The 22,768-nt window shown below is 53.3% G+C and overlaps 3 protein-coding genes and 1 long non-coding RNA gene across 5 annotated transcripts in view; 3 read left to right on the top strand and 1 right to left on the bottom strand.

Moving 5' to 3' along the window:
• ITGB2 (integrin subunit beta 2) overlaps positions 1-5,385 on the top strand; it is a 32,386-nt gene extending 27,001 nt beyond the window's left edge. Inside the window, 5 exon segments of the mRNA XM_033233722.1 lie at positions 1,003-1,247; positions 1,732-1,951; positions 2,372-2,574; positions 4,438-4,604; positions 4,908-5,385. Of these exon segments, the coding sequence (XP_033089613.1) occupies positions 1,003-1,247; positions 1,732-1,951; positions 2,372-2,574; positions 4,438-4,604; positions 4,908-4,970 (898 nt within the window). The 3' untranslated portion in view covers positions 4,971-5,385.
• A 201-nt stretch (positions 5,386-5,586) lies between these two features.
• On the top strand, positions 5,587-7,104 carry LOC117092700 (extensin-2-like). Its single transcript, XM_033226729.1, has 2 exons — positions 5,587-6,110; positions 6,179-7,104. The coding sequence occupies exons 1-2, from the start codon at positions 5,587-5,589 to the stop codon at positions 6,417-6,419; spliced, it is 765 nt and encodes a 254-aa protein (XP_033082620.1). The 3' UTR covers positions 6,420-7,104.
• A 4,255-nt stretch (positions 7,105-11,359) lies between these two features.
• On the bottom strand, positions 11,360-17,199 carry LOC117096305. Of its 2 annotated transcripts, none has more exons than XR_004442450.1 (3): positions 15,415-17,199; positions 11,999-12,141; positions 11,360-11,670 (listed from the first exon to the last, which is right to left on the bottom strand). It is a non-coding gene; the product is annotated as an uncharacterized LOC117096305 (long non-coding RNA). The 2 variants fall into 2 exon arrangements; XR_004442458.1 differs by lacking the exon at positions 11,360-11,670 and having other exon boundaries at positions 11,881-12,141; positions 15,415-15,666; positions 15,702-17,199.
• The window catches only part of PTTG1IP (PTTG1 interacting protein), a 27,218-nt gene continuing 21,641 nt past the window's right edge, over positions 17,192-22,768 (top strand). The window contains exon 1 of the mRNA XM_033233477.1: positions 17,192-17,572. Coding sequence (XP_033089368.1) covers positions 17,458-17,572 — 115 coding nt within the window. The 5' untranslated portion in view covers positions 17,192-17,457. The remainder of the gene's footprint in view (positions 17,573-22,768) is intronic.

The raw sequence follows: 22,768 nt of genomic DNA, 5'->3' as shown, positions 1-22,768 counted from the left end.
GGACCCAGTGAGGAGGTTCACACAGCACTCAGCCAGGAAGCTTACCCTGGGGCTGGATGGCTCTCCCCCTTTCCTTGCCTGCCTGGCCGGAGCTGCTGGGCTGACCTCGCAGGGCTCTGCCCCCTTTGCTCTGGCCACCTCCTCCCCTCTCCAGACTGCTGTGCCAGTCCACGCCCTGGTGGCAGTGCCCTTCCCCACCTGCAGGTCCCTGCTGCCCCCAGCCTCCTCCCATTTCTCAGGACAGTGATGGTCTCTGTGGTCTTGGTGGTCTCTGGCTGTCCCTGTGCCTCACTGCCCACCCTGCCCACTATCCTGGGTGTGCAGTCCTGGGGCGGCCTCTTCACGGGACTGTAGGGGTGACTCAGTCAGAACACTTGGCAGGTGTCGCGGGGTGCCCTGCCAGAGGTACTCAGACACTTGGTCCTGTGGCTTCCTCCGCTGGGGAGCAAGAGAGCCCATGGCAGGGTCATCCTTGAGGATGCCTCAGGGGCTCCTGTCTGCCTGCGTCTTGGTGCCACCTTCCACATCTGACAAAACCACTTGTCCCTGAGTTCTCCCACAACCTGGCCGGTCAGTGCACAAATGCAGGCGGCAGCTGGCTGGAGAGAGGGCGGGGCTGTGGCAGGTGGCAGTGCCAAGTCCCCGCTGGCCACCATGTGGGGCATGCAGGAGCAGACACCAGCCACTCACAGGGCACCGGTGTCGCAGCACAGGCCATGTGCATGGCAGCAACACAGCTGCACAGTGAGCCTGCCGAGCTGCTGCATGCTCAGGCCGAGGCCAGGTGTCTGCTTTCCCCTCAGGACATCCTGGGGAGGAAGCCCAGGGCCCCCGCACGCTTTGAGCACATTTAGTACATGGCAGGTCCTCAGTAGGCCTCGAGGAAAGCACAGACAGTGTGCCATAGGGGTGTTCTCCACCAAGGGCAAGGGGCCTGGAGGACGGGGCGGCCGTCCCACATCAATGGGGGGAGCCTGACCTTGGAGCTCCTCCTGTCCCCAGGTGTGACACTGGCTACATTGGGAAAACCTGGGAGTGCCAGACGCAGGGCCGGAGCAGCCAGGAGCTGGAAGGAAGCTGCCGGAAGGACAACAACTCCGTCATCTGCTCAGGGCTGGGGGACTGCATCTGCGGGCAGCGTCTGTGCCACACCAGCGACGTCCCCGGCAAGCAGATCTACGGGCAGTACTGCGAATGTGACAACGTCAACTGTGAGCGCTACAACGGCCAGGTCTGCGGCGGCCCGGGTGAGCCCGTGGGTCCCTGCTGGACAACAGCCGCCCTGCGGCACAGACTTGGCGTTGGGGGGTGCATTCTGGAACACACAACAAGTGGAACAGAAAGGGGGGATCCTGAGGACAGACAGCGCAAGTCTCGCCCGGCCACTGGGCGTCAGCAGGAACTTGGATGACCCTGCACCCTGCCCTGCCTCAGTTTCTGTCTCCATGAGGGCAAGGGGTCCTTGTAGGGGGTGCCCATAGGAGGAACGATCACAGCCCTACTGAGGTCCCATTCACAGCAGGGCAGGGGCAGGCCCAGACTGGCCAGGAGGTGGCCACGTGGCTGGCGGGGCAGGAAGGCCTGGCTAGTGGCCTGGTGCCTTTTGCTCAGGCACATCCCCCAGGCTGGAGGAGGCAGGTGGGCCGGAGGGAGCGATGGCAGTGGGGTTTCAGAAGGGTCTCGGTCCCCAGGCCAAGCAGGAGCTTAGCCGTGCTGGCCCCCATCTTCCAGGGAGGGGCCTTTGCTCCTGCGGGGAGTGCCGCTGCCTCCAGGGCTTCGATGGCTCGGCGTGCCAGTGCGAGAGGACCACCGAGGGCTGCCTGAACCCACAGCACGTCGAGTGCAGCGGCCGTGGCCGGTGCCGCTGCAACGTGTGTGAGTGCAAAGACAATTACCAGCCGCCTCTGTGCCAGGAGTGCCCCGGCTGCCCCTCGCCCTACGGCAAGCACATGTGAGTGCAGGTGGAGCAGGCAGGGTGGGCGGGGATCCCTGCTCTCCGGCCACCTCCCCAGCAGCCGGGCTCACTCAGGGACCCCAGTGAGCACCTCTGCACCACGGGGTTCTCTGCGGGTGCATCTGGACTGAGGAGCCCTCAGCGGCCGCTGCGCCCCTGTGCCCCCCTCCCTCCTGTGCACACCTGCCATGGGCCCTGGGATCAGGCTCTCAGTTCACCCACTGCACCCTGCATCTGCCCCACTCGGGCCCCCTCCTTGGCCTGAGGACACCCCAACCCCACCTGCCCCACCTGGTGGACACACACCTAAGCCCAAGCCCCCGATGCCTGAGCCCCAGCACGCCCTGGCACCCACGCTCACACCCTGGCACCCACGCTCATGCCCTGGCACCCACGCTCACGCCTGGCTCCCCACAGCTCCTGTGCTGAGTGCCTGAAGTTTGACAAAGGCCCTTTAGGGAAGAACTGCAGCGCAGCGTGTCAGCACCTGCAGCTGTCAAACAACCCTGTGAAGGGCAGGACCTGCAAGGAGAGGGATTCAGAGGGCTGCTGGGTGACGTACATGCTGGAGCAGCAGGACGGGTGGGATCGCTACATCATCTATGTGGATGAGAGCCGAGGTGAGGCCACTGGGGTGCAGCGGGGACCAGCTCCAGAGCTCCGACTGCGGGGTCTCTGCAGAGGTGAGGGTGGTGCGGAAGGAGGGTCTCACCTCCAGTGGTGTGGGCTTAGCAGAGTGGGTGAGCCATGTGGGATGCCCTTGGTGGCATTGCAAGGAGGCCAGAGGCCAGTCCCCCCTACCCCGAGCAGCCTCCCTTTTCCATCCCCTCCTCACCCAACCCCACATCAAGCTGGGCAGCAGATGGCCTGTTCCCCGGGGCACCGCTGCTCCACACGGGGCAGGCCCACCAGCATGCCACACTGCCGGGGCCGGGTCATCTCCCACTGGATGCCTCATGGGGCAAGGCTTGGAGTTGCAGATCCCTAGGGGTGGCCTGAGGTCAGGCTGCTGAGTGAGGCTCCCCTGAGGGGACTGGGAGATCCTGGTGCTCGGCTCTCAGCCCTGGAGGGGCCCAGGGCCACCAGGCACTGCCATCCCCCAACACTCTCTGCTCGTCACTCATTCGGCTCCAGTCGGAACCAGGCCCAGCCCCACGGTGACCTTGGTGGCACTGACCCTGTCTTTTCAGGTCTCATGTTCCACAGGCTCCCGAGAGGCAGAGGGGCTGGGACTGGGGGGCCGCTGGCGGACTCCATCAGGCACGGCCAGCAGCCAGCCAGAACTCTTGCAGGACTGAGACCTGGGAGCTCCTCCCTCCCCAGGAGGGGACCCAAGGAAGGCAGTGGGGTGCTCTGAGCCTGTAGGTGACATGCCTGGAGCTCACAACCCACACGTGAGCCTGGGGCTGCAGATCCCCCCCTGCCAGGGCAGGAACCCCTGCAGGCCACTTTGAGGGACAGACCTGGGTCACGTCTGGTTTGTGCAATCCCAGTCAAGTCACTTCACCTTTGAGGACAGGTGAAGGAAGGCAGGCCCCCCCCAGGAAAGACAGGATGGCAGGAGGGGGCCCGGGGAGTGAGGGTGCGGGTCAGGACGGCAGGAGGGGCACGGGGAGTGAGGGTGCGGGTCAGGACGGCAGGAGGGGCACGGGGAGTGAGGGTGCGGGTCAGGACGGCAGGAGGGGCACGGGGAGTGAGGGTGCGGGTCAGGAGGGCAGGAGGGGCACGGGGAGTGAGGGTGCGGGTCAGGAGGGCAGGAGGGGCACGGGGAGTGAGGGTGCCGGTCAGGATGGCAGGAGGGGGCACAGGAAGTGAGGGTGCCGGTCAGGATGGCAGGAGGGGGCACGGGGAGTGAGGGTGTGGGTCCAGATGGCAGGAAGGGGCACGGGGAGTGAGGGTGCCAGGTCAGGCCAGGGACTGCCTGTCTGTCCCAGGGTCAGCAGCTGTGGGTCTGGCCCACTATGGCCACGGCCCCCATGCTCAGGAGGCGAGCACAGCTGCTGCGGGAGCCAGGACCTCACGCTGCTCATCCTGGTAGCGGCCTCACCTGCTGAGCTCAGATCTGGTCCTGTCCTTGACGACCATAAATCACCTTCGCAGTAGGGGGAGCGAATGCCAGCAGGGACCCTGAGCCTTATTCTGAACTCTGATGTAGAACAGCAGGGTCCCTCACACTGTCTCCTACCTCCCAGTATTAGCACTCTGCCCTGGCTGCCCAGTACCCTGGTCCTGCCTTCTTCTCTGTGAGCAGAGGTGGTGGCAATGGCCCTTAGATTTCATTTGGAACTATGGGGCCTGGCCTTGAATCCGGCAGGGGCTCGGCCAGGTTCTCACTGACCCCTGGCCGTGGTGATGGACGGTGAGCCAGGGCCCTGGGAACCTCCGTCTCTCTAAGTGCTGTGTTGTGCGGTGACCTCGGACCTGTGGGCACACATGGCCCAGTGAGATGGGGGACTGATGCTCCGTGTGCTGCTTCTGCCTAGAGTGCGTGGCGGGCCCCAACATCGCCACCATCATCGGGGGCACTGTGGCAGGCATCGTGCTGATCGGCGTCCTCCTGCTGGTCATCTGGAAGGCCCTGACCCACCTGAGCGACCTCCGGGAGTACAGGCGTTTTGAGAAGGAGAAGCTCAAGTCCCAGTGGAACAACGTAAGCGGCCATCCTTGGGGGTCCCACGCAGAGGGGCGTGTACGTCCCACACTCTGCAACCTCCTGCTGCGGGAGGCCACGGACACCCACGCGTGGCTGCACCCCAGCCTCCCTGGGCAGCTTGTCCTCTGGGTGTCCGCCGCTATGGGTGAACTTGGCCGCTGGTGCTGGGACCCTGGGAGGGCTGCCCCACCTCTAGCTCTTCCTCAAAGCGACGGCTTCCATGCGGGGAGTGTCTTCAGGGATAAAGATTCTGCTCTGAAAACCTCCCACCCTCACAAGCCTGTTTGCATTTCCCACCAGGATAATCCCCTCTTCAAGAGCGCCACCACGACGGTCATGAACCCTAAGTTTGCTGAGAGTTAGGAGCACTTGCTGAGCACAAGGCCGTCGGGCCCACCACGTCTGCCCCCTCACGCGGCCGAGACATGGCTTGCAACAGCTCTTGAGGATGTCACCAATTAACCAGAAATCCAGTTATTTTCTGCCCTCAAAATGACAGCCATGGCCAGCCAGGTGCTTCTAGGGGCTCATCAGGGGGTACAGCCCTGCTCTGACCTGCACAGTCCTTGCATGGAGACATGAGAAGGGAGGGCTTGAGGCTGCTGAGGTGAGGAGCATGTCTCCTGTGCAAGTCAGGACAGCAGTCTGGTTAAAGGTGGTGCCAATTTATTTACATTTAAACTTGTCAGGGTATAAAATGACATCCCATTCATTAAATTGTTAATCAATCACGTGTATAGAAAAAAAATAAAACTTCAACACAGGCTGTCCATGGAAACTGGCCACTATGTCTGCTGTGTTCCCCTGACTGGCAAGGTGGCCAGGCGCACGGGGGCCCTGTCCTGCCTGCTGACCTTGGCCACACAGGCTGGCTTCAGACCGTAGGCAGGTTCTGTTTTCCCTTTTCCTTCCTTACCTGCTGGTCTGTACAGAGCCCCACCCTGAGCCCCTGTCCCAAATCCTAGGTGCATTTCCAGAAATGGTGTGGTGGCCCCGCCAAGGAGGCACCTGTGGCAGAGCCTGGCCAGGGCAGAAGCAAAGCAGGAAAGTGAGTGTCTGTCTGCCCTCCCTTCCAGCAGTCTACACCTCCCCTTCAGTGGTCTACACCTCCCCTCCAGCGGTCTACACCTCCCCTCCAGCCATCTATACCTCCCCTCCAGCGGTCTACACCTCCCCTCCGGCCGTCTACACCTCCCCTTCAGCCATCTATACCTCCCCTCCAGCGGTCTACACCTCCCCTCCGGCCGTCTACACCTCCCCTTCAGCCATCTACACCTCTCCTCCAGCCATCTACACCTCCCCTCCAGCCGTCTACACCTCCTCTCCAGTCGTCTACGCCTCCCCTCCAGCTGTCTACACCTCCTCTCCAGCCGTCTACACCTCCTCCTCCACCCATCTACACCTCCCTTCCAGCCATCTATACCTCCTCTCCAGCCATCTACACCTCCCCTCTGGCTGTGTCTACATCTCCCCTACAGCTATGTCTGTACCTCCCCTCCAGCTGTGCCTACACCTTCCCTCCCTCCAGCTGTCTGTCCACCTTCCCTCCAGCCATCTACACCTCCCCGTAGTTGTCTACACCTCCCCTCCAGCCGTCTACACCTCCCCTCTGACTGCCTACACCTCCCCTCCAGCCGTGTCTACACCTCCCCTTCAGCCATCTACTCCTTCCCTCTAGCTGTCTACATCTCCCCCCGCAAGCTGTCTACACCTCTCCTCCAACTGTGTCTACACCTCCCCTCTGGCTGTCTACAGAGCCCCCTCTGCCTCCCACTGGGGTACTCAGAGGGGAGGGAGCCAGTATCACTTTAGGGGAAGTATAGAAACAGCCCTGGGCTGTGCTAAAGCTGCTCACAGCCCCAGAGCAGAATTCAGCACCAAGCTCCACACAGACCCTGCCTGAGAGCTCTGGACACAAGCAGGCTGCCGGCCATGGCTGCAGTTGGTGAACGTCTCGGTGTTAGCACAGGAAGGCCCTTGTCCTGGGAAACCCCTCAGTTTGTCTGGGCAAGCCACACAACTGGCCACACTGCCAGGGCCCCTGCAGACCTGCAAATGGGCACATGTGGTCAGCATCTGCTTTAGGTCCCCTACTTTAAAATTCTAATTGTGGCCAGACACGGTGGTTCACGCCTGTAATCCCAGCACTTTGGGAGGCCAAGGCGGGAGGATTGGTTGAGCTTAGCAGTTCGAGGTCAGCCTGGAACCTGAGGCTGTTAAGTTAGCGGCTGCTGACTTAACAAGAGTCACACGGCACACCTGGTGACCCAGCTGCGAACAGTGAGACTTCATCTCTACTAAACATTAAAAAAAATTCGTAGTGTGGTGGCACGTACCTATAGTTCCAGCTACTCGGGAGGCTGAGTTAGGAGGACGGCTTAGGCCTGGGAGTCGGGGGTTGCAGTGACCTGTGATTGCACCACTGCACTCTAGCCTGGGTGACAAAGAAAGATCCTAGCTTAAAAAAAAAAAAAAAAAAAAGCAAACAAACAAAAAACAAACTTCTAACTGCGTGATAATCTTTTACTATACATGCCTGGGAGCCTTTACCTGGGCAGGTGCGAGGAGCTAGAAATGACCAGATGCTCCATCACTGCCCACTTCCCAGCTCAGGTGTCCTCCACCCAGCCTGCGCCTGGGGCTTTAAATGCCCCTTCCCTGCCAGAGAAGGGCTGCTGTGGCTGGTGTTCAGTGTTCCTCGGGGAGGCTGCTGTGCAGCCAGGTTGGAGACCCACTGGCCTCGAGCCCCAGTTCCCCAAGGCTGGCCTGGGCAGCAGAACAAGCCTTATCTAGGAGCCTGTCAGAGATGCATTCTCAGGCTGACCCCAGACCAGCTAGTCAGCAGCGCTCCGGGTGGGCCCAGCAATATGGGCTTTGTGGGTCCTCCAGGGATACCAATGTACACTGTAGATTGAGAACCACTGCGCAAAGCTAGGAGATGGAGATCAAATTGTTGACACTGACTGGGCGCAGTGGCTCACGCCTGTAATTCCAGCACTTTGGGAGGCCGAGGTGAGCAGATCATGAGGTCAGGAGATCGAGACCACCCTGGCCAACATGGTGAAACCCCATCTCTACTAAAAACACAAAAATTAGCTGGGTGTGGTGGCACATGCCTGTAATCCCAGCTACTCGGGAGGCTGAGGCAGGAGAATCGCTTGAACCCAGGAGGCAGAGGTTGTGGTGAGCTGAGACTGCGCCACTGCACTCCAGCCTGGACAACAAAGCTAGATTCCATCTCAAAAAAAAAAAAAAATTGTCGACATCAAGGAATGGTCTACAGGGGTGTGTGCAGTGTGGTGATGCCCTCTCAGGAAGGAGGGATGGGGGAGGGTGACCCCGGTGACCAGGCAACCAGAGGGCCTGGCCCGGAGCACGTCCGGCCGAGATCAGATACCAGCCCTGCACGAAACCCTCCTCACAGAGTTACTGATAATTCCAAGTCAGGCTTTGGGCAGAATTGGAGCTGGGCACTGACCAGGGTGTGGCAGGCACCATCACCTGCCTCACTGCAGCTCCTAACTTAACAAGAGTCACCCGGCACACACACCACCTGCTCCCCTGTTGTTCCTGGAGGTGGAATCTCTGAGCATGGACCTTGTAAGTGAAGAATTGCTTCCGGTGTTTTCCACACCGTAAATTCCAGCAAAACAGCCGACGCCAACCGGTCTGAAGGCCCCCACCAAGGAACTGACTCAGCTCAGGAATGTGCTTTCTTCATCCCCCATCCCGTGATTTCACCCCTCATACTCACCAATCAGTGATCCCCATGCTTCAGAACCCATCACCTGCCCAGATCCCTGAAAAACACCATCCCCAAGCCCCTCAGGAGGCAGGTTTGAGGTTTTCTCCCATCTCCTCGCTTGGCTGCCCCAGGCGTCTTAGACTTTCTCTGCGGCAACTCCCTTTGTTTCGGTGGGTTGGTATATCACCGTGCAGTGGGCAATAGGCCCTGAGCCAGGGTCCTAGGACACACGTGCCCCTGCTCGAGATCCATCTCGGTGATTGCAGCAAGGGCCTGGATCACCCCCCGATGTGCCTCTAGCAAGACAGATGCCCTCAATCCACTTTGTGGTTTTTCTGACATCATCTTCCTGCCAGTTTTCAGGTCTTTTTGACATTCCAACCTTGTTCCAGGGAACTGAGGGGAGCTCCTGAGACATGGGGAAGAAGCACAGACTCCAAGGGTGAGCCCCCAGTCCACGTACAGCTCTCCTTCTTACTGGCTGCCTGACCTGGAACAAGCTGTGTTTTGTCTTGTGGAGGGATCACTAAAGCCTGGCCCTGGGAGGATGCAGAGAGGCTGGCACAGGAAGTGCTTTGAGAATCGTAACTGCTTGCAAGAGATGGGCAACCGGAACTGTCTGTGCCTTGGTCAAGGACAAATTCCTGAGCACAAGAGACCCCGCATGGCACAGACCAGAGCACAGACCAGCTCTGAAGCCATGAAGCTGCCCCCGTGTGCATCCTTACAGGAGTCCTCCCACATACCAGGAGTGCAGGTTCCGCATCATTGCTTAGTCCTGTCATGGGACATGGGCTTTGGCCTGTGGGCACAGCCCTCTCTCCCTCCCTCTATGCCTCACCCCAGACCCTGCTGACTGCTGCCTGTCCAAGGGCTCCCACAGACCCAGGCTCCACACTGTCTAGCCCCTTCCAAAGTGGGTCCCAAGTCTGGGACCTTCGGGTGCTCTCCTTGTTCTCCCCATTGTTAAGCATCTGGTGGTTTAACGTGCTGCCAGAAGGTTCACTCCTTCTATGCAGCCTCTCTGGACGTAACTCTTTCACCCACTAAGGAATGTACTCATAATGACCAAAAAAGCACAGACACTTAACCACCAAATAAAAACTCTGGTGGAAATCCCCAGCAGGTGACTCCAATATGCACAATTGGGTGGGGGCCCTGGAATTTCCCCTCTCTGGCCCCAGCCCACTGTGGCTGTCTATGCCTGTGGACAGTCCTTTCCATGGCCCTGGGGCTCAGCTGTCATTTCTCCTAAGTTGGTACCATTGTGATTCTATCAGTTTAATTCTGTAACCATCTTTCTTCATGGAAAGACATATGCACTTTTAATTCCAGACTGCTCTAAGTAATCATCCTGTTTCTCTAAAGAGTCATTATGGTTGTACTTCCTGTACAATATGCCGTTGGGTCATTCCTCTGAGCTTGAAGCTTTTGACAATTGAATATGTATCTTTGGATTCCAGACATGTTAAATTACACAATGCCCCCCATTTCCTCTTTTTAAATCTTGACTTCTATGTGGTTAAAACAGGAACTTGGGTTATACCACGTATTTTTTGAACTTCTGCATTGTTAAATTGTTCCAAAACTTAGCTATATTTTAAAATGCCATTGTGGATGGCACTGTTTAAAATGTGGTGGTATTCACTGAGTTTCGGTTAATGTTTACATGTCCTTACATGTTTAATGTCCTTCAAATACCATTAAATTAGCTTTGTGTGGTTGTATTGTTAGGATGGAAAAAAAAAAGGTTGCTTCAGGGGCATAGTTCTAAACTAGATTTTTGTTTATTCTGTTTCTGCAAATTGATTTTTTTTGTTTGTTTGTTTGAGACGTAGTCTCACTCTGTCACCCAGACTGGAGTGCAGTGGTGTGATTGCAGTTCACTGCAACCTCTGCCTCCTAGGTTCAAGAGATTCTCCTGCCTTGGCCTCCCGAGTAGCTGAGACTACACGTGTGCACCACCAAATCCGGCTAATTTTTGGATTTTTAGTAGAGACAGGGTTTCACCATGTTGGCCATGCTGGTCTCCTGACCTCAAGTGATCCATCTGCCTTGGCCTCGCACTGTTGGGATTACAAGCATGAGCCACCACGCCCGGCCTGCAGATGGATTTTTAAACATCTTTGATACAATAGAAGATCCCAATGAAGATGTAAAGTCTTCAAACTGGAAGACATGGGTCAAAGACAGTTTGCTGTCACTAGGACCCTTTGCAGCCACGTTATCCCTTTATGCTGAGCCCAAGCAAACAGGACAAACATAAAAAATGATTGTAATTTCTAGAATAAGTTAACATTTTTTGTCACTAAAGTTTGCCAAGATCCCAAACAGCTATTTAGCCAGTTGGTTAGAGGAGGTTTTGGCTCTGAAATGTTGGTTTATGTGGGTTTCTTATCAGCCATGAATTTAGTGATGTCATTTGGTTTATCTGGGATATAGACACAGCTTTCAGTTTTATGATAGCACAGGTTACCCTCGAGCTGCAGTGAGTATGTCTAAAGCCACATGATTTTATAATACAGATTTTCTCAGGTAAGTTTGTCATTTATTAATGAGATACCCATCTGGCTATAACTTAAGGCCTTTTGTGTATAACTGGTGAGGGCCTTCACATGTCAAGTAACACCTTCGATACCCAGTTATCAGAAGCTAAATGATGATACCAGTGGAATACAGAATGAATCTGACAAGACTATAGATGAGGAAGATTGGTGAGTGTGAAATGGTATGACATATTTGACCTTGTGACCAGGCACGACCCAAAGAACACTGTCCTAGCTGTCCCAGGGTATCATCTTCCAGTACAACAATCCATTTAGGAGGCACAGCTTTCTTGTTTTTGAGACGGGGTCTCACTCTGTCACTAGGCTGGAGTGCAGTTGCGCAATCTCGGCTCACTGCAACCTCTGCTTCCCGGATTCAAGCAATTCTCCTGCCTCAGCCACCCGAGTAGCTAGGATTACAGGCGTGCACCACCACGCCTGGCTAATTTTTATATTTGTAGTAGAGATGGGGTTTCACCATGTTGGCCAGGCTGGTCTTGAACTCCTTACCTCAGGTGATCCACCTGCCTTGGCCTCCCAAAGTGGTAGGATTACAGGAGTGAGCCACCGTGCCCAGCTGAGGCTCAGATTTCTTTAGATGGGAGATGTGAATTCAAGAGTCATCTTCTAATGTTACAGTGAAGGCTGGTCAGAAGTACCTGATAAGGTCCATAGCTGGTTGCAGAGACTTTTTTAAAAATGTCATTTCCAATAGACAAAATCTCCTGGTTGAAGTTTGTGGTTCTTCAAATTTTTGTTTCCCAGGAGCTCACTGTGAAAAGATTATTTTTGTCAATTATTTTGCAAGGGCACTGCAATAGCTGAATATGTCTCCCTTTAATATCATAGGTGTACAATTCCTTGGAGATAATTTCATGGGTCTGCCTAATTTCGAACAGAGATAACTGGTGTTTACCTAAAGATGTCGACCTCAGATTAAGCAGAACCAACAGAAGAACTTCTGACCAAGGAATTGAAAAAGGCTTGGTTAATTTTGCCAACTGAGTTTTGATTATTCCATTGGTGCATTTCACTAACCCAGATGACTGGGCGTGGTAAGTGCAATGGAAATGCTGGAGGATAGGCCAAAGTTTACATACCGATTCAATCATCCACCCGGTGAAGTGAGTTCCTCTGTTGCTACAAGTTCCTCTGTTGCTATTGAATTCCCTGGATTGCAATAGTTTTTCTACAGCAATTTTACTCACTGCTGAGGCCACTGCTCTTCTGCATGGAAATGCCTCTGCCCAGTGAGAAAAACACATAAATCATTACCAGAACTTATTTGTATGTTTCTGAGGGTGGCAACAGCATGGAATCTAATGATCATACCTCACAAGGGCCTCAGGTGAAGGGAAATGTCCTTATAATGGTTTTCCTGGATTATATTTTAGGCAACTGTGGCAATGACTGTCTATTTCGATCTTTGTGTTTGTTGAAAGTGAAAAGTTCCTCTTCAAAGTTTCCCTTCTTGTTAAAGAATAAATCATAAGTGCTAAAAATAATAGCTTCTTTTAAAAACTAACTTCCTTCAAGCCTCCTGGCTTTGTGCTAATAACTCTTTTTAAGCCCTGTCCTATGTGGCTGTTAAACATGCTCACAGGCACGTAGTGCATTCTATGTCCCTGAACCTTAACCAAGGTATCTGTGCTGGACCTGTTCACAGGCACGCTCCAGCTCGCAGCCTATGCCCCTTCCCTATTTGGCATAAGCAACTTCCTCTTTTGTCTTTCCATTACTTTTACCTACTGAGAAAAGTTTTAAACTGTTAGCCAATCAGGTTTTAGTTTAGATTGTGAGGTCTGGCTCCAGCCAATGGAGACAGAACACAGCAGCAGGGACAAACTACATCAGGGATAAAAATTGCTTCCCTCATTTTTTCAGGTGTGCTTTCGCCATTGTTCCATCTGTGATGAGCACCCTTTCTGCAGAAAGTCAAAATGGCCTTGCTGAGAGGATTAAATTTATGTTCGAGTGCTGTTTCTTTGCAGCACTGGGGAACAAGCATTCTGTTTCTAAATAAACATTTTTACATATAACAGTGTTTTAGGAACCCCTAAAGCATCTCCACCACTTTCATGTATTATACAAATAATAATGGAAGGTTATAATTTGTACGTCCCAAAGGCGGAGCATTAGCAAGGTCACGTTTGATCATTTCGAATGTTGGTGGATTTTCTTCTGCCGACTGCAAAGTCCTGGCATGCCCTGTTTTAAGAGCACATATAAGGACTGAGCTTTAAAGAAAAGTTTAGAATCCAATTTCTACAACATCCTGCCAGTCTCCCAAACCCTTTTGTTTATTGGTGGTTGGTGGTGGAAAGCTAAAATTCCTTTCAGTCTATCTAGATTAATAGAAAGTCCTTCTTTAGATAAGTGGCCCAAGTACTTTGTTTTTTTATAAAACTGAAGTTTTTCTTTAGAAATTCTATGTGCCCTTAGTGCTGTTGTAATGAATGTATCCCATCTTCTATTAAAACTTGCTTATCTGCTGAGCAGAGGAGTAAACTGCCTATGTATTGTAATAAAAAAAAATTTTTTTAAGAACAAGTCAAAAGACCAGGCCCAGTGCCTCAGGCCTGTAATTCCAACAAGTTGAGAGGCCGAAGTGGGTGGATCACCTGGGGTAGGGAGTTCGAGACCAGCCTGACCAACATGGAGAAACTCTGTCTCCACTAAAAATACAAAATTAGCCAGGTGTGGTGGCGCATGCCTGTAATCCCAGCTACTCGGGAGGCTGAAGCAGGAGAATCGCTTGAACCCAGGAGGCAGAAGTTGCAGTGAGCCGAGGTGGCACCATTGTACTCTAGCCTGGACAACAAGAGTGAAACTCCATACAACAACAAAGAGCAAGTCAGCATCTAAAAGAACAGTTTTTGCGTCAGTTGGGCTCTCAGTGTGGCCCTGGGCATAGCTGTCTGTGTGTATCGTCTGCCTTCCCAAGTAAAGGTAAAGAGAAATCAATACTTTCATCCACAGAACTACTGAAGGATGTGCTACAAAAGTCCACTACAGTAAAAGACTTTGATCAGGGTAGCCAAGAGGATTCTTCCAGTATCAGTGGAAGACTCTGACCATATTTGATCAAGTACTGCCTTTAGTAGGTTTTGTAATTCTTCATTATTCAATACTTCAGTGTCTTCTAGGGCAACATGGATTGCAAATGGCTTAGATTTTGAAACTTTTTTATGTCTAGTAACTCAGCTTTCTCATCTAATTCTAAATACGTTGTCCCCCTTCGGGAGAAAAAAATGTGGGTATTATAATTCTAAGAAGTCTCTTTTTATAAGATGGATGGTAGCTGATAGAACTAGAAGGAAAATGTGAGTCCCTTGTAAAGGACCTAGTTGAAAAGTTATAGGCTGAGATTTACTAGCCATTACAGGAGTATTAGTGATACCTACCCTTTGAATTTTTTTTGACTCCAAGGAATGCAACCTTGTAACAAGGTGGAATTTATTACAGAAAATACGGCTGCTGTATCAGCAAGAGCTTATGTCAGCAATGAGAACTTGTGTTAACTATCTAAAATAATTTTTATGGCCTGGCGCAGTGGCTCACGCCTGTAATCCCAGCACTTTGGGAGGCTGAGGCAGGCGGATCACAAGGTCAGGAGTTCGAGACCAGCCTGGGCAATATGGTGAAACCCCGTCTCTACTAAAAATACAAAAATTAGCCAGGCATAGTGGTGTGTGCCTGTGGTCCCAGCTGCTTGGGAGGCTGAGGCAGAGGAGTCCCTTGAACCTGGGAGGCAGAGGTTGCGGTAAGTCAAGATTGTATCATTGCACTCCAGCCTGGGAAACAGAGTGGGACTCAGTCTCAAAAAAACAAAAACAAAAAAAAATTATTTTTCCCAAAGTAGAGCCAGGGTCACACACTCAGGTATTTAAATTCTCTGGAAAAACCAGTAGGGTCCTGGTGAGCATCAAGAAATTCCTTGATTGCCGGGCGCGGTGGCTCAAGCCTGTAATCCCAGGACTTTGGGAGGCCGAGACAGGCGGATCACGAGGTCAGGAGATCGAGACCATCCTGGCTAACACGGTGAAATCCCATCTCTACTAAAAAATACAAAAAAAAAACTAGCCGGACGAGGTGGCAGGTGCCTGTAGTCCCAGCTACTTGGGAGGCTGAGGCCGCAGAATGGCGTAAACCCGGGAAGCGGAGCTTGCAGTGAGCTGAGATCCGGCCACTGCACTCCAGCCCAGGCAACAGAGCGAGACTCCGTCTCAAAAAAAAAAAAAAAAAAAATTCCTTGATTATACTTTTAAGTTCTACTTTTGACCATAACTGATGAACTGGGGCACGTAGTTGTCCCCTATCAGACACTGGCTGTTTGAGAAATGGCCTCAGAACAGGAGGAGGAAGAGGAAGAAAGGTGGGTCTGGGCGGGGTAGTGTATTCAGACAACAAAGGATAAAGAGAAGGAGTTGAGGGAGGAGGGGGAGAAATTTCAGTAGTCTTTTTAAATTCAGAAATTATTTTAGATAATTTTTGTTTTTCTCTCATAAAGAAATACCTTTATAAGAACTCCTTTTGGATGCTTCCAAATACCATAAAAAATAACTCTCCCAAAGATTCTGTGTGATCCTAGAGCCAGCGTTTTCCAATTGAGCAAACAAGTAAATGAGCTTGGTATTCCAAGGGTACCCCGCTTTGGTCACTGAAATTTTGTTTTTTCTCGTTATGTGAGACCATTTTTCTAAATATGACAAGAGGTGGCGCCATAAGCACTGCGCAGGAATCCAGCTGCAGTTGCCAAAGATGGGTCCTTCCTGAAGGAGAAAGACTTGGTTTTGGATGGACGATTGTCTATAACATGAGTTCTCTTAAGTGACAAAAGCCTGTAAGGGAAAATCTGGTTACTCAAGAAGAAAGTTTAGACATGTCACTTGAACTCAGCTCCAGAGCCTGGCCAGTTTTAAAGATTACAAATTTTGCTTAAGCCACGATTCGTTTCTTCTTTTCAAAGAGAAACTGCTTTCCCCTTCTCCAAATCTGAAGGAGAAAAAAGGTTGCAAACTTTAGCAAGACGAACGAAACCTTAACCTCGACAGACAGTGCAAGCACACACCTGCAAACAGCTGACTTTGCCTTAAAACCAAGCTTCCACTCCAGCCCCATCAGGTGTGGACCTGGGTAGGCGGAACAGAGTCTGAACCTCAGCCCCGGGAGGTTGCCTGAGACCCCGATCAGTTCCCAGGCGGTCGGGTGAGCCAAGGCCGCTCCGCGGGTGCCAGCGCTCCGAGTGCCAGAGAAGTGGCTCGGATCACAGAAGGCTGGCTTCGGGCCCATCTGCAGGCGCCCAAATCCCAACCTAAAATCACACAGGGTCAGAATCTAATGTAAGGGGGGTTTATTCAAAGGTGGTTGGAGGCTGGCCCACCCGGAAACACCAACTCCAGAGGAATGGAGTCCGCCCTCGGAAGCAGGGAGGGGAAGGGTGCCATTGGGCAGGTAGAGGCCGAGGGGCTTTTAGCAGGATCGCGGCGTCCTTCCTACGAGGTGGGCGCAGTCACAGCGTTTGGTGGGTGACGGGCAGTGCCTGTTTCGGGGAAGGGTACATTTAACCCGTCAGAGGGTGCGGCAGTCATGGTTTCCCGTCTTCTGGTCTAAGCAGTGCAGAAAACAGCGGAAGTTCATCTACAAGGGTCATGAACCAAGAAGGCAGGAGGTTTCCGTCCCCGGCACCGGAGAATCCCGGACCCGAGAAAGGAGCTGCGGGCGCACGGGACCGAGCGGCCCCGGCTCTCGTGGGGCTTAAAGCGCGCAGACTGTTCAGGTTCACGCCTCTAAATGTATTTTTGCCATTTCTTAACTAGCCTTAAAAAAGTCAGTCACTATTTTAGTCCTTTCATCAACCGAACAGCGAGGGCGTCGGCGAGAAGCCAAGGAGAAGAAACGGCGCTTCTCTCGGGAATTTAGGTGGCAGCTTCAGCACCACACGTTTCAGCCTATTTTGGGGCCGCTTCCAGTGCGGTTAACGTACAAAAATAAATAAATCCCCGAAACACCCCACGCGGACATCGGCGGGACCCCAGCACCGGAAGCCGCGGTGTGGAGCGCGGGCACCGGCGCGGACTACGAGGGCCCACCCGCGCCTCGTCTAGGTCTCGCTTGAGAGCAGCGTGAGCAGGGCCTGGGGCCGCAGTCCGGGACGCTCGCAGCCCTTTAGGATGGAGGATGCCGTGACCTCCGCCACCGAAGCACCGCGCTCCGCCAGTCCACTCAGCCGGCCGCCCGTCCCCGCCGCGCAGGCGCAGGAGCCGCGGCGGTCCCTCGGTCACTCCTCGCCCATCCGCGCCGCGGAGGCGCACTGAGCTTCAGTCGCTTCCTCACTACCGGGTGCCTTTCCTCCATCGCGCAGGCGCACTGAACTTCAGCCGCGCCGGGAGGCGGGCCGGACGGCGAGGGGACGGAGCGAGCTGCTTTTTGAGGCTGCGCACTCGCGTGGCCCCGCCCCGCAGGTCCACTTCCGGCGCCGCCGCTCTTCCGGGCAGAGACAGCTTGTACTGCAGTCGGAGTTACAACGAGCCCCTGACTGACCGAGCGACCGCCGACCATGGCTCCCGGAGTGGCCCGCGGGCCGACGCCGTACTGGAGGTTGCCCCTCGGTGGCGCCGCGCTACTCCTGCTGCTCATCCCGGTGGCCGCCGCGCAGGAGCCTCCCGGAGCGGGTGAGGGCGCCGGGGCGGGCGGGGCCGCGAAGGGGGCGGGGCGGCTGGTGGGTCCAAGTCGGGGTCGGGATCGGGGTCGGGGTCGCGGCCAGGGCGCTGGGCTCGGCGGGCGGCCTAGGCCCACGGTCGCAGGCACTGCCCAGGCGGCGGCTTCTCGAGGGTCACGCCGGTCTGGCGGCCGCGGGAGCTGCCGTCGCGGCTGGGGCGCGGGCCGGGGAAGAGCCGCCTTTGTCTTTGTCTTTGTCCGGTCTCTGCGGCCTCTCCTCGTGCGTGGCCGCGGGTTGGCCCTCGCCTGGCAGGCGGCACGCTTGGCACCTGCGGACTCCCTTAGCCTCACTACGACCTCAGACAGCGCTCCTCGTGTTCGATCCCGAGCCGGGATGGCGGCTCACGACGTGCTCGAGGTCGCAAGCTGGTCGGGGGCAGGTCGGGATGGCGGCCCCAGGCCCCTGGAGGGTGATGGGGGCCGCGGCCGGCGTGTCTCTGCAGTCGCCGGCGTTCACGCCGCCGCTCCCTCCCGGCCGCAGTTCCATGCACAGCAGCGAACGCTCGCACTTATTTTATGCCTTAGAAAGGAAGGCTTCTCCAAAACCAGGCTGTAGCATCTGATTTTGAAGCAAGCTGATTGCGGTTCTACGCTGTCCAGACCCGCAGGTGGCATTCTTCATTCGTTTATCCCATCTGCGCCAGGCCCTGCGGCCACAGTGGCGACCGACAGACATAGCTTCTGTCCTAGAGGAGCTGAGTCCCCGGGAGGCTGGCCAAGAAAGAAGCAGTGAGGGCGCGGGGGCTGGAGGAGTGCTAGTGGAGGAAAGTGCAGGACAGGAGACTCAAGAGTTCCAGAAACCGGGAGTGTTTCTAGAGAGTGGCTTCCTGTGGGGCTGGGCCTCCAGGACCTGGTGGGCTGCGGGAAAATCCAGCTGGTTCTAAGCTGGGGAGTGTCATGGTTGGACCTGTTTCAGAATGTCATGCTGGTTTCCGTGTTTGGAGTTTCCAGGTGACCACTAGTGGTGGCGAATAGTGCCACCTTAACTTCAGTTTCCCGACCCTTACAATTAGGGTTGACCTGGGCCCAGCTTGAGGGACTAATACTTTTCTCAACTCATGTTAGCCCAGGCTCTGTCAGGGTCTGTTTAGCATAGTAGAGCGCTTTTTCTTTTTGTGACCTTATGGAATGTTTATTCCAGTGCGGGATTATTTGTGTTTCTTCTTATCTGTTTCCAAGTGTACTTAGCGTTTGTGTCGTTAGCAATGCAGCTGCCTTGAAGTTTGTTAATCAAGGAGGCCAGTGGTACTGTACTGGCAACTTTTGGCCCAGATTGAGTTCTAAGCACCAATGTGCAATGAATACGTTTCCACAAACGGAATGGGTGTTTGCCGGGAGAGTGTGTGATTTACTTGAAACTCTTATCAGTGGCTTGGGGGTGTGTTTGCTTGCATTGTTGAAGTGGGAGTGTTACGAAAGCCTCCCTGAGGTTTTTGTTTGACTACTGTGATTCCTTCTCCTCTGCACTTCTGAAGGGTGCAGAGATGGGTGTGGACAAGTGGAGTGGACAGTTTGGGAGTTAATCCGGAACTGCCATTCGGTGTGTCAGCTGAAAAGCACTTCCTTCTCCTCTTGGAAACTGCTCTTGGTTGCTTCCACTTAATCTCCAAGTCCCAGTGGGTGAACTGTTGTTTCTCTTACTGGGGACCCCTTGAAATAGGAAGAATGGTGCCACGTCATGTTGGCATTCACTGCCCAGGCGCCCCTTGTCCTTAGAGAGAGGGGCTATTTATAGCTTGGAGAACTCGCGTCTTCCCACAGAGTACTTGCTTAGTGTGAGATTTTTTACTGCTTGTCATAGTTACAGGAATGTGGCCACAATACTAATGTTTAAAACATTTTGTCTTCTTTACAAGGACACTGTGTGAATTTAAAGAATACATTATACCAATCCAAATCAGCGCTTTTAAGCATCTTTTTATGTGTTTTGATGGAGGAGAGACATTAAGAACCCATGGTGTATTGAAGATCTTTGGAGCAAGATTCTTGAAGTTAAAGAAACCTGGATAGGGCTTTTGGACCCCACTTTATTTATGTATGGGGTCAGACTCAATCCAAGAGCTTCATCTGGAGGAAAGACAACCCCGAAAAGGAGTTCGGACTACTGTCTGAGGGCTGGAGCACTGGTGGCCATGCAGGTCCTTGAGGTGGTGGGTGCCACCCAGCCGCTCCTTACAGTGGGGCCTCCTGATGTGGAAGGGGTATCTGTAGTCGGCCCATCACCCTGAGAAGCATGGCTTTCTAACTTCACAGAGTGCTGCAGTGTACACAGGGTTCACAGTGTTGATATATACTGCTAGTCTTCAACTCTTTGTTCTGAAATAGTGGAATTTGCAAGAACGTTTTTTGTCTCCATATCTGCCCTCTTTTCTCACCTGGAATTGACAGTGTAGTTGGTCTTCATGCCTCTGTCCCAGTGCAGAGTGGGCACCATGCCTCTGTGGCCGTTGGTTCTGATGAGAACTGCAGCCTGTGGCCTGTGGTGTGACAGGAGCATGACGAGGAAATACTTACACTTGCTGGTGTGTTCCTATGTGCCTAGTGCGTTTATTAACTCACCTGAGACTTCAGGAAAGCACTCAAATGGGTCATGGAGGATTGGTGTATCCTGACGGAAGAAAACTTTTTTTTTTCCTTTAATTTTTGAAACACATAAGACTGAAAGGTCTTTAAAAATTGATAAATGGAGTGTAAGTTGAAGCCTTGCAGTCATAGGACCTCAGAAGTCAGGGCGGTCACATTCAGTGTTAGACTCAAGCAACACAAGGGCAGTTTTTATCTCTGGTTTTCTAGCACATGGTTTTTCTGTATCTTGTGATGCGATAAGAGATGGTGATCTCTTAGAGAAATAAACAGTGCTTGTCTCTGAAGCCGTAACAAATGATTCATGCCTTTCTTTTTTTTGAGATGGAGTGTTGCCCTGTTGCCCAGGCTGAAGTGCAGTGGCATGATGTCAGGTCACTGCAGCCTCCGCCTCCCAGGTTCAAGTGATGCTCCTGCCTCAGCCTCCCGAGTAGCTGGGATTACAGGCATGTGCCATCACGCCCGGCTGATTTTCGTATTTTTAGTAGAGATGGGGTTTTGCCGTGTTGGCCAGGCCAGTCTCGAACTCCTGACCTCGGGTGATCTGCCCACCTCGGCCTCCAAAAGTTCTGGGATTACAGGCATGAGCCACTGCACCTGGCCTTTCTTTTCTTCCTATGCAAGATGTTGTGTTTGCAAAGGACAGAGTAGAATGACCTTTTCCTATCTTTGATGTTATTTTCTTTTTTTTTCTTTTTTTTTTTTTTTGAGACGGAGTCTCGCTCTGTCGCCCAGGCTGGAGTGCAGTGGCTGGATCTCAGCTCACTGCAAGCTCCGCCTCCCGGGTTTACGCCATTCTCCTGCCTCAGCCTCCCGAGTAGCTGGGACTACAGGCGCCCGCCACCTCTCCCGGCTAGTTTTTTTGTATTTTTTTAGTAGAGATGGGGTTTCACCGTGTTAGTCAGGATGGTCTCGATCTCCTGACCTCGTGATCCGCCCATCTCGGCCTCCCAAAGTGCTGGGATTACAGGCTTGAGCCACCGCGCCCGGCCTGATGTTATTTTCATAAAGACTGTAAACATTGGTGTTTTCCCCCTTATTGAAAGCCCGCCCTGTTCTTGGCCTGCTGGGAGCAGGAGGAATGTTGGGCGGTTTTTCTCTCCCTCTTCCTCTCATGCCTCTCCGCTGACTCAGACTGACCGGTAATCCAGAGGTCTGGGGTAGATGGAGTTGATGGTGTGTGTTTTGGAGCTCAGTTCTTGTCGTTCACACAAGACCTAGTTATCAGAAAGAAGCTTTAAAAATGAAAATCCCCACGAACAAGAACGGCATCATCCCTGTCGCTTGTCACCACTGTAGGGCTGAGGAGAGGAAGCACATGCACCCTTCCTGGTAGATGACTTTTCAGGAAGGGCTCGAGTGGGTGTGTCGGGCATGCCCTGTGTCTCCTTGCCCAGGCTGTGTTTAGAAAGACCTCAGAGGTGCAGAAAGTTGAAGGAATAGTGCAGTGAAGTCCTGGATGCCCTTCTGTTCTCAACATTGACTCCGTTTGCCTTAGCACTCTCTCTCTAGATCTCCTTGTTATTTTTTAAATTTATAATAAAATTGTTTGTGTTTTATTTTTAAAAATTGGTTCAGGCCGGGCGCAGTGGCTTACGCCTGTAATCCCAGCACTTTGGGAGGCCAAGGCGGGTGGATCACTAGGTCAGGAGATTGAGACCATCCTGGCCAACACAGTGAAACCCCGTCTCTACTAAAAATACAAAAAACTAGCCGGGCGAGGTGGCGGGCACCTGTAGTCCCAGCTACTCGGGAGGCTGAGGCAGGAGAATGGCATGAACCCAGGAGGCGGAGCTTGCAGTGAGCCCAGATCGCGCCACTGCACTCCAGCCTGGGAGACAGAGCGAGACTTCATCTCCAAAAAGAAAAAAAAAAAAATTGGTTCAGCTGGGCACAGTCGCTCACACCTGTAATCCCAGCACTTTTGGAGGCTGAGGTGGGAGGGTTGCTGGAGGCCAGGAATTCAAGACCAGGCTGGGTGACATGACAAGACTCATCTCTACTCATATTTTAAAAATGTATTGTAAATTGACAAATCACAATTGTATTGCCTGTTGTTATTTTGACCAAACCATTTGAGAGTAAGTTACTATTGTGATCTTTATCCCTACATTCTTCAGAGTTTGTTCTTTTTTTTTTTTTTTTTGAGACGGAGTCTGGCTCTGCCGCCCAGGCTGGAGTGCAGTGGCCGGATCTCAGCTCACTGCAAGCTCCGCCTCCCGGGTTCACGCCATTCTCCTGCCTCAGCCTCCCGAGTAGCTGGGACTACAGGCGCCCGCCACCTCGCCCGGCTAATTTTTTTTGTATTTTTTAGTAGAGACGGGGTTTCACCGTGTTAGCCAGGATGGTCTCGATCTCCTGACCTCGTGATCCGCCCGTCTCGGCCTCCCAAAGTGCTGGGATTACAGGCTTGAGCCACCGCGCCCGGCCAAGAGTTTGTTCTTCTACATAACTGAAATTTATATAATTATCAAAACCTAGACATGTAACATTGATACGATATCGTTGAATACCTGATTTAACCTCCAGTCCGTGTACAAATTTTACCAGTTACCCCAACAATGGCC

The sequence above is a fragment of the Trachypithecus francoisi genome, unplaced genomic scaffold (genome assembly GCF_009764315.1).
Source record: "Trachypithecus francoisi isolate TF-2019V2 unplaced genomic scaffold, Tfra_2.0 Contig00090, whole genome shotgun sequence".
NCBI lineage: Eukaryota > Metazoa > Chordata > Mammalia > Primates > Cercopithecidae > Trachypithecus > Trachypithecus francoisi.
The sequence above is the reverse complement of the archived record's forward strand: the minus strand, read 5'-3'. Positions and strand labels throughout refer to the sequence as shown.

What these genes read in the sequence shown, in the direction of transcription:
- LOC117092700 (XM_033226729.1), top strand. Translation starts at nt 5,587, where the DNA reads ATGGTGTGGTGGCCCCGCCAAGGAGGCACCTGTGGCAGAGCCTGGCCA. An exon ending in TCTGTACCTCCCCTCCAGCT is followed by an intron (nt 6,111 to 6,178) that starts GTGCCTACACCT and finishes ACCTCCCCGTAG; the next exon opens with TTGTCTACACCTCCCCTCCA.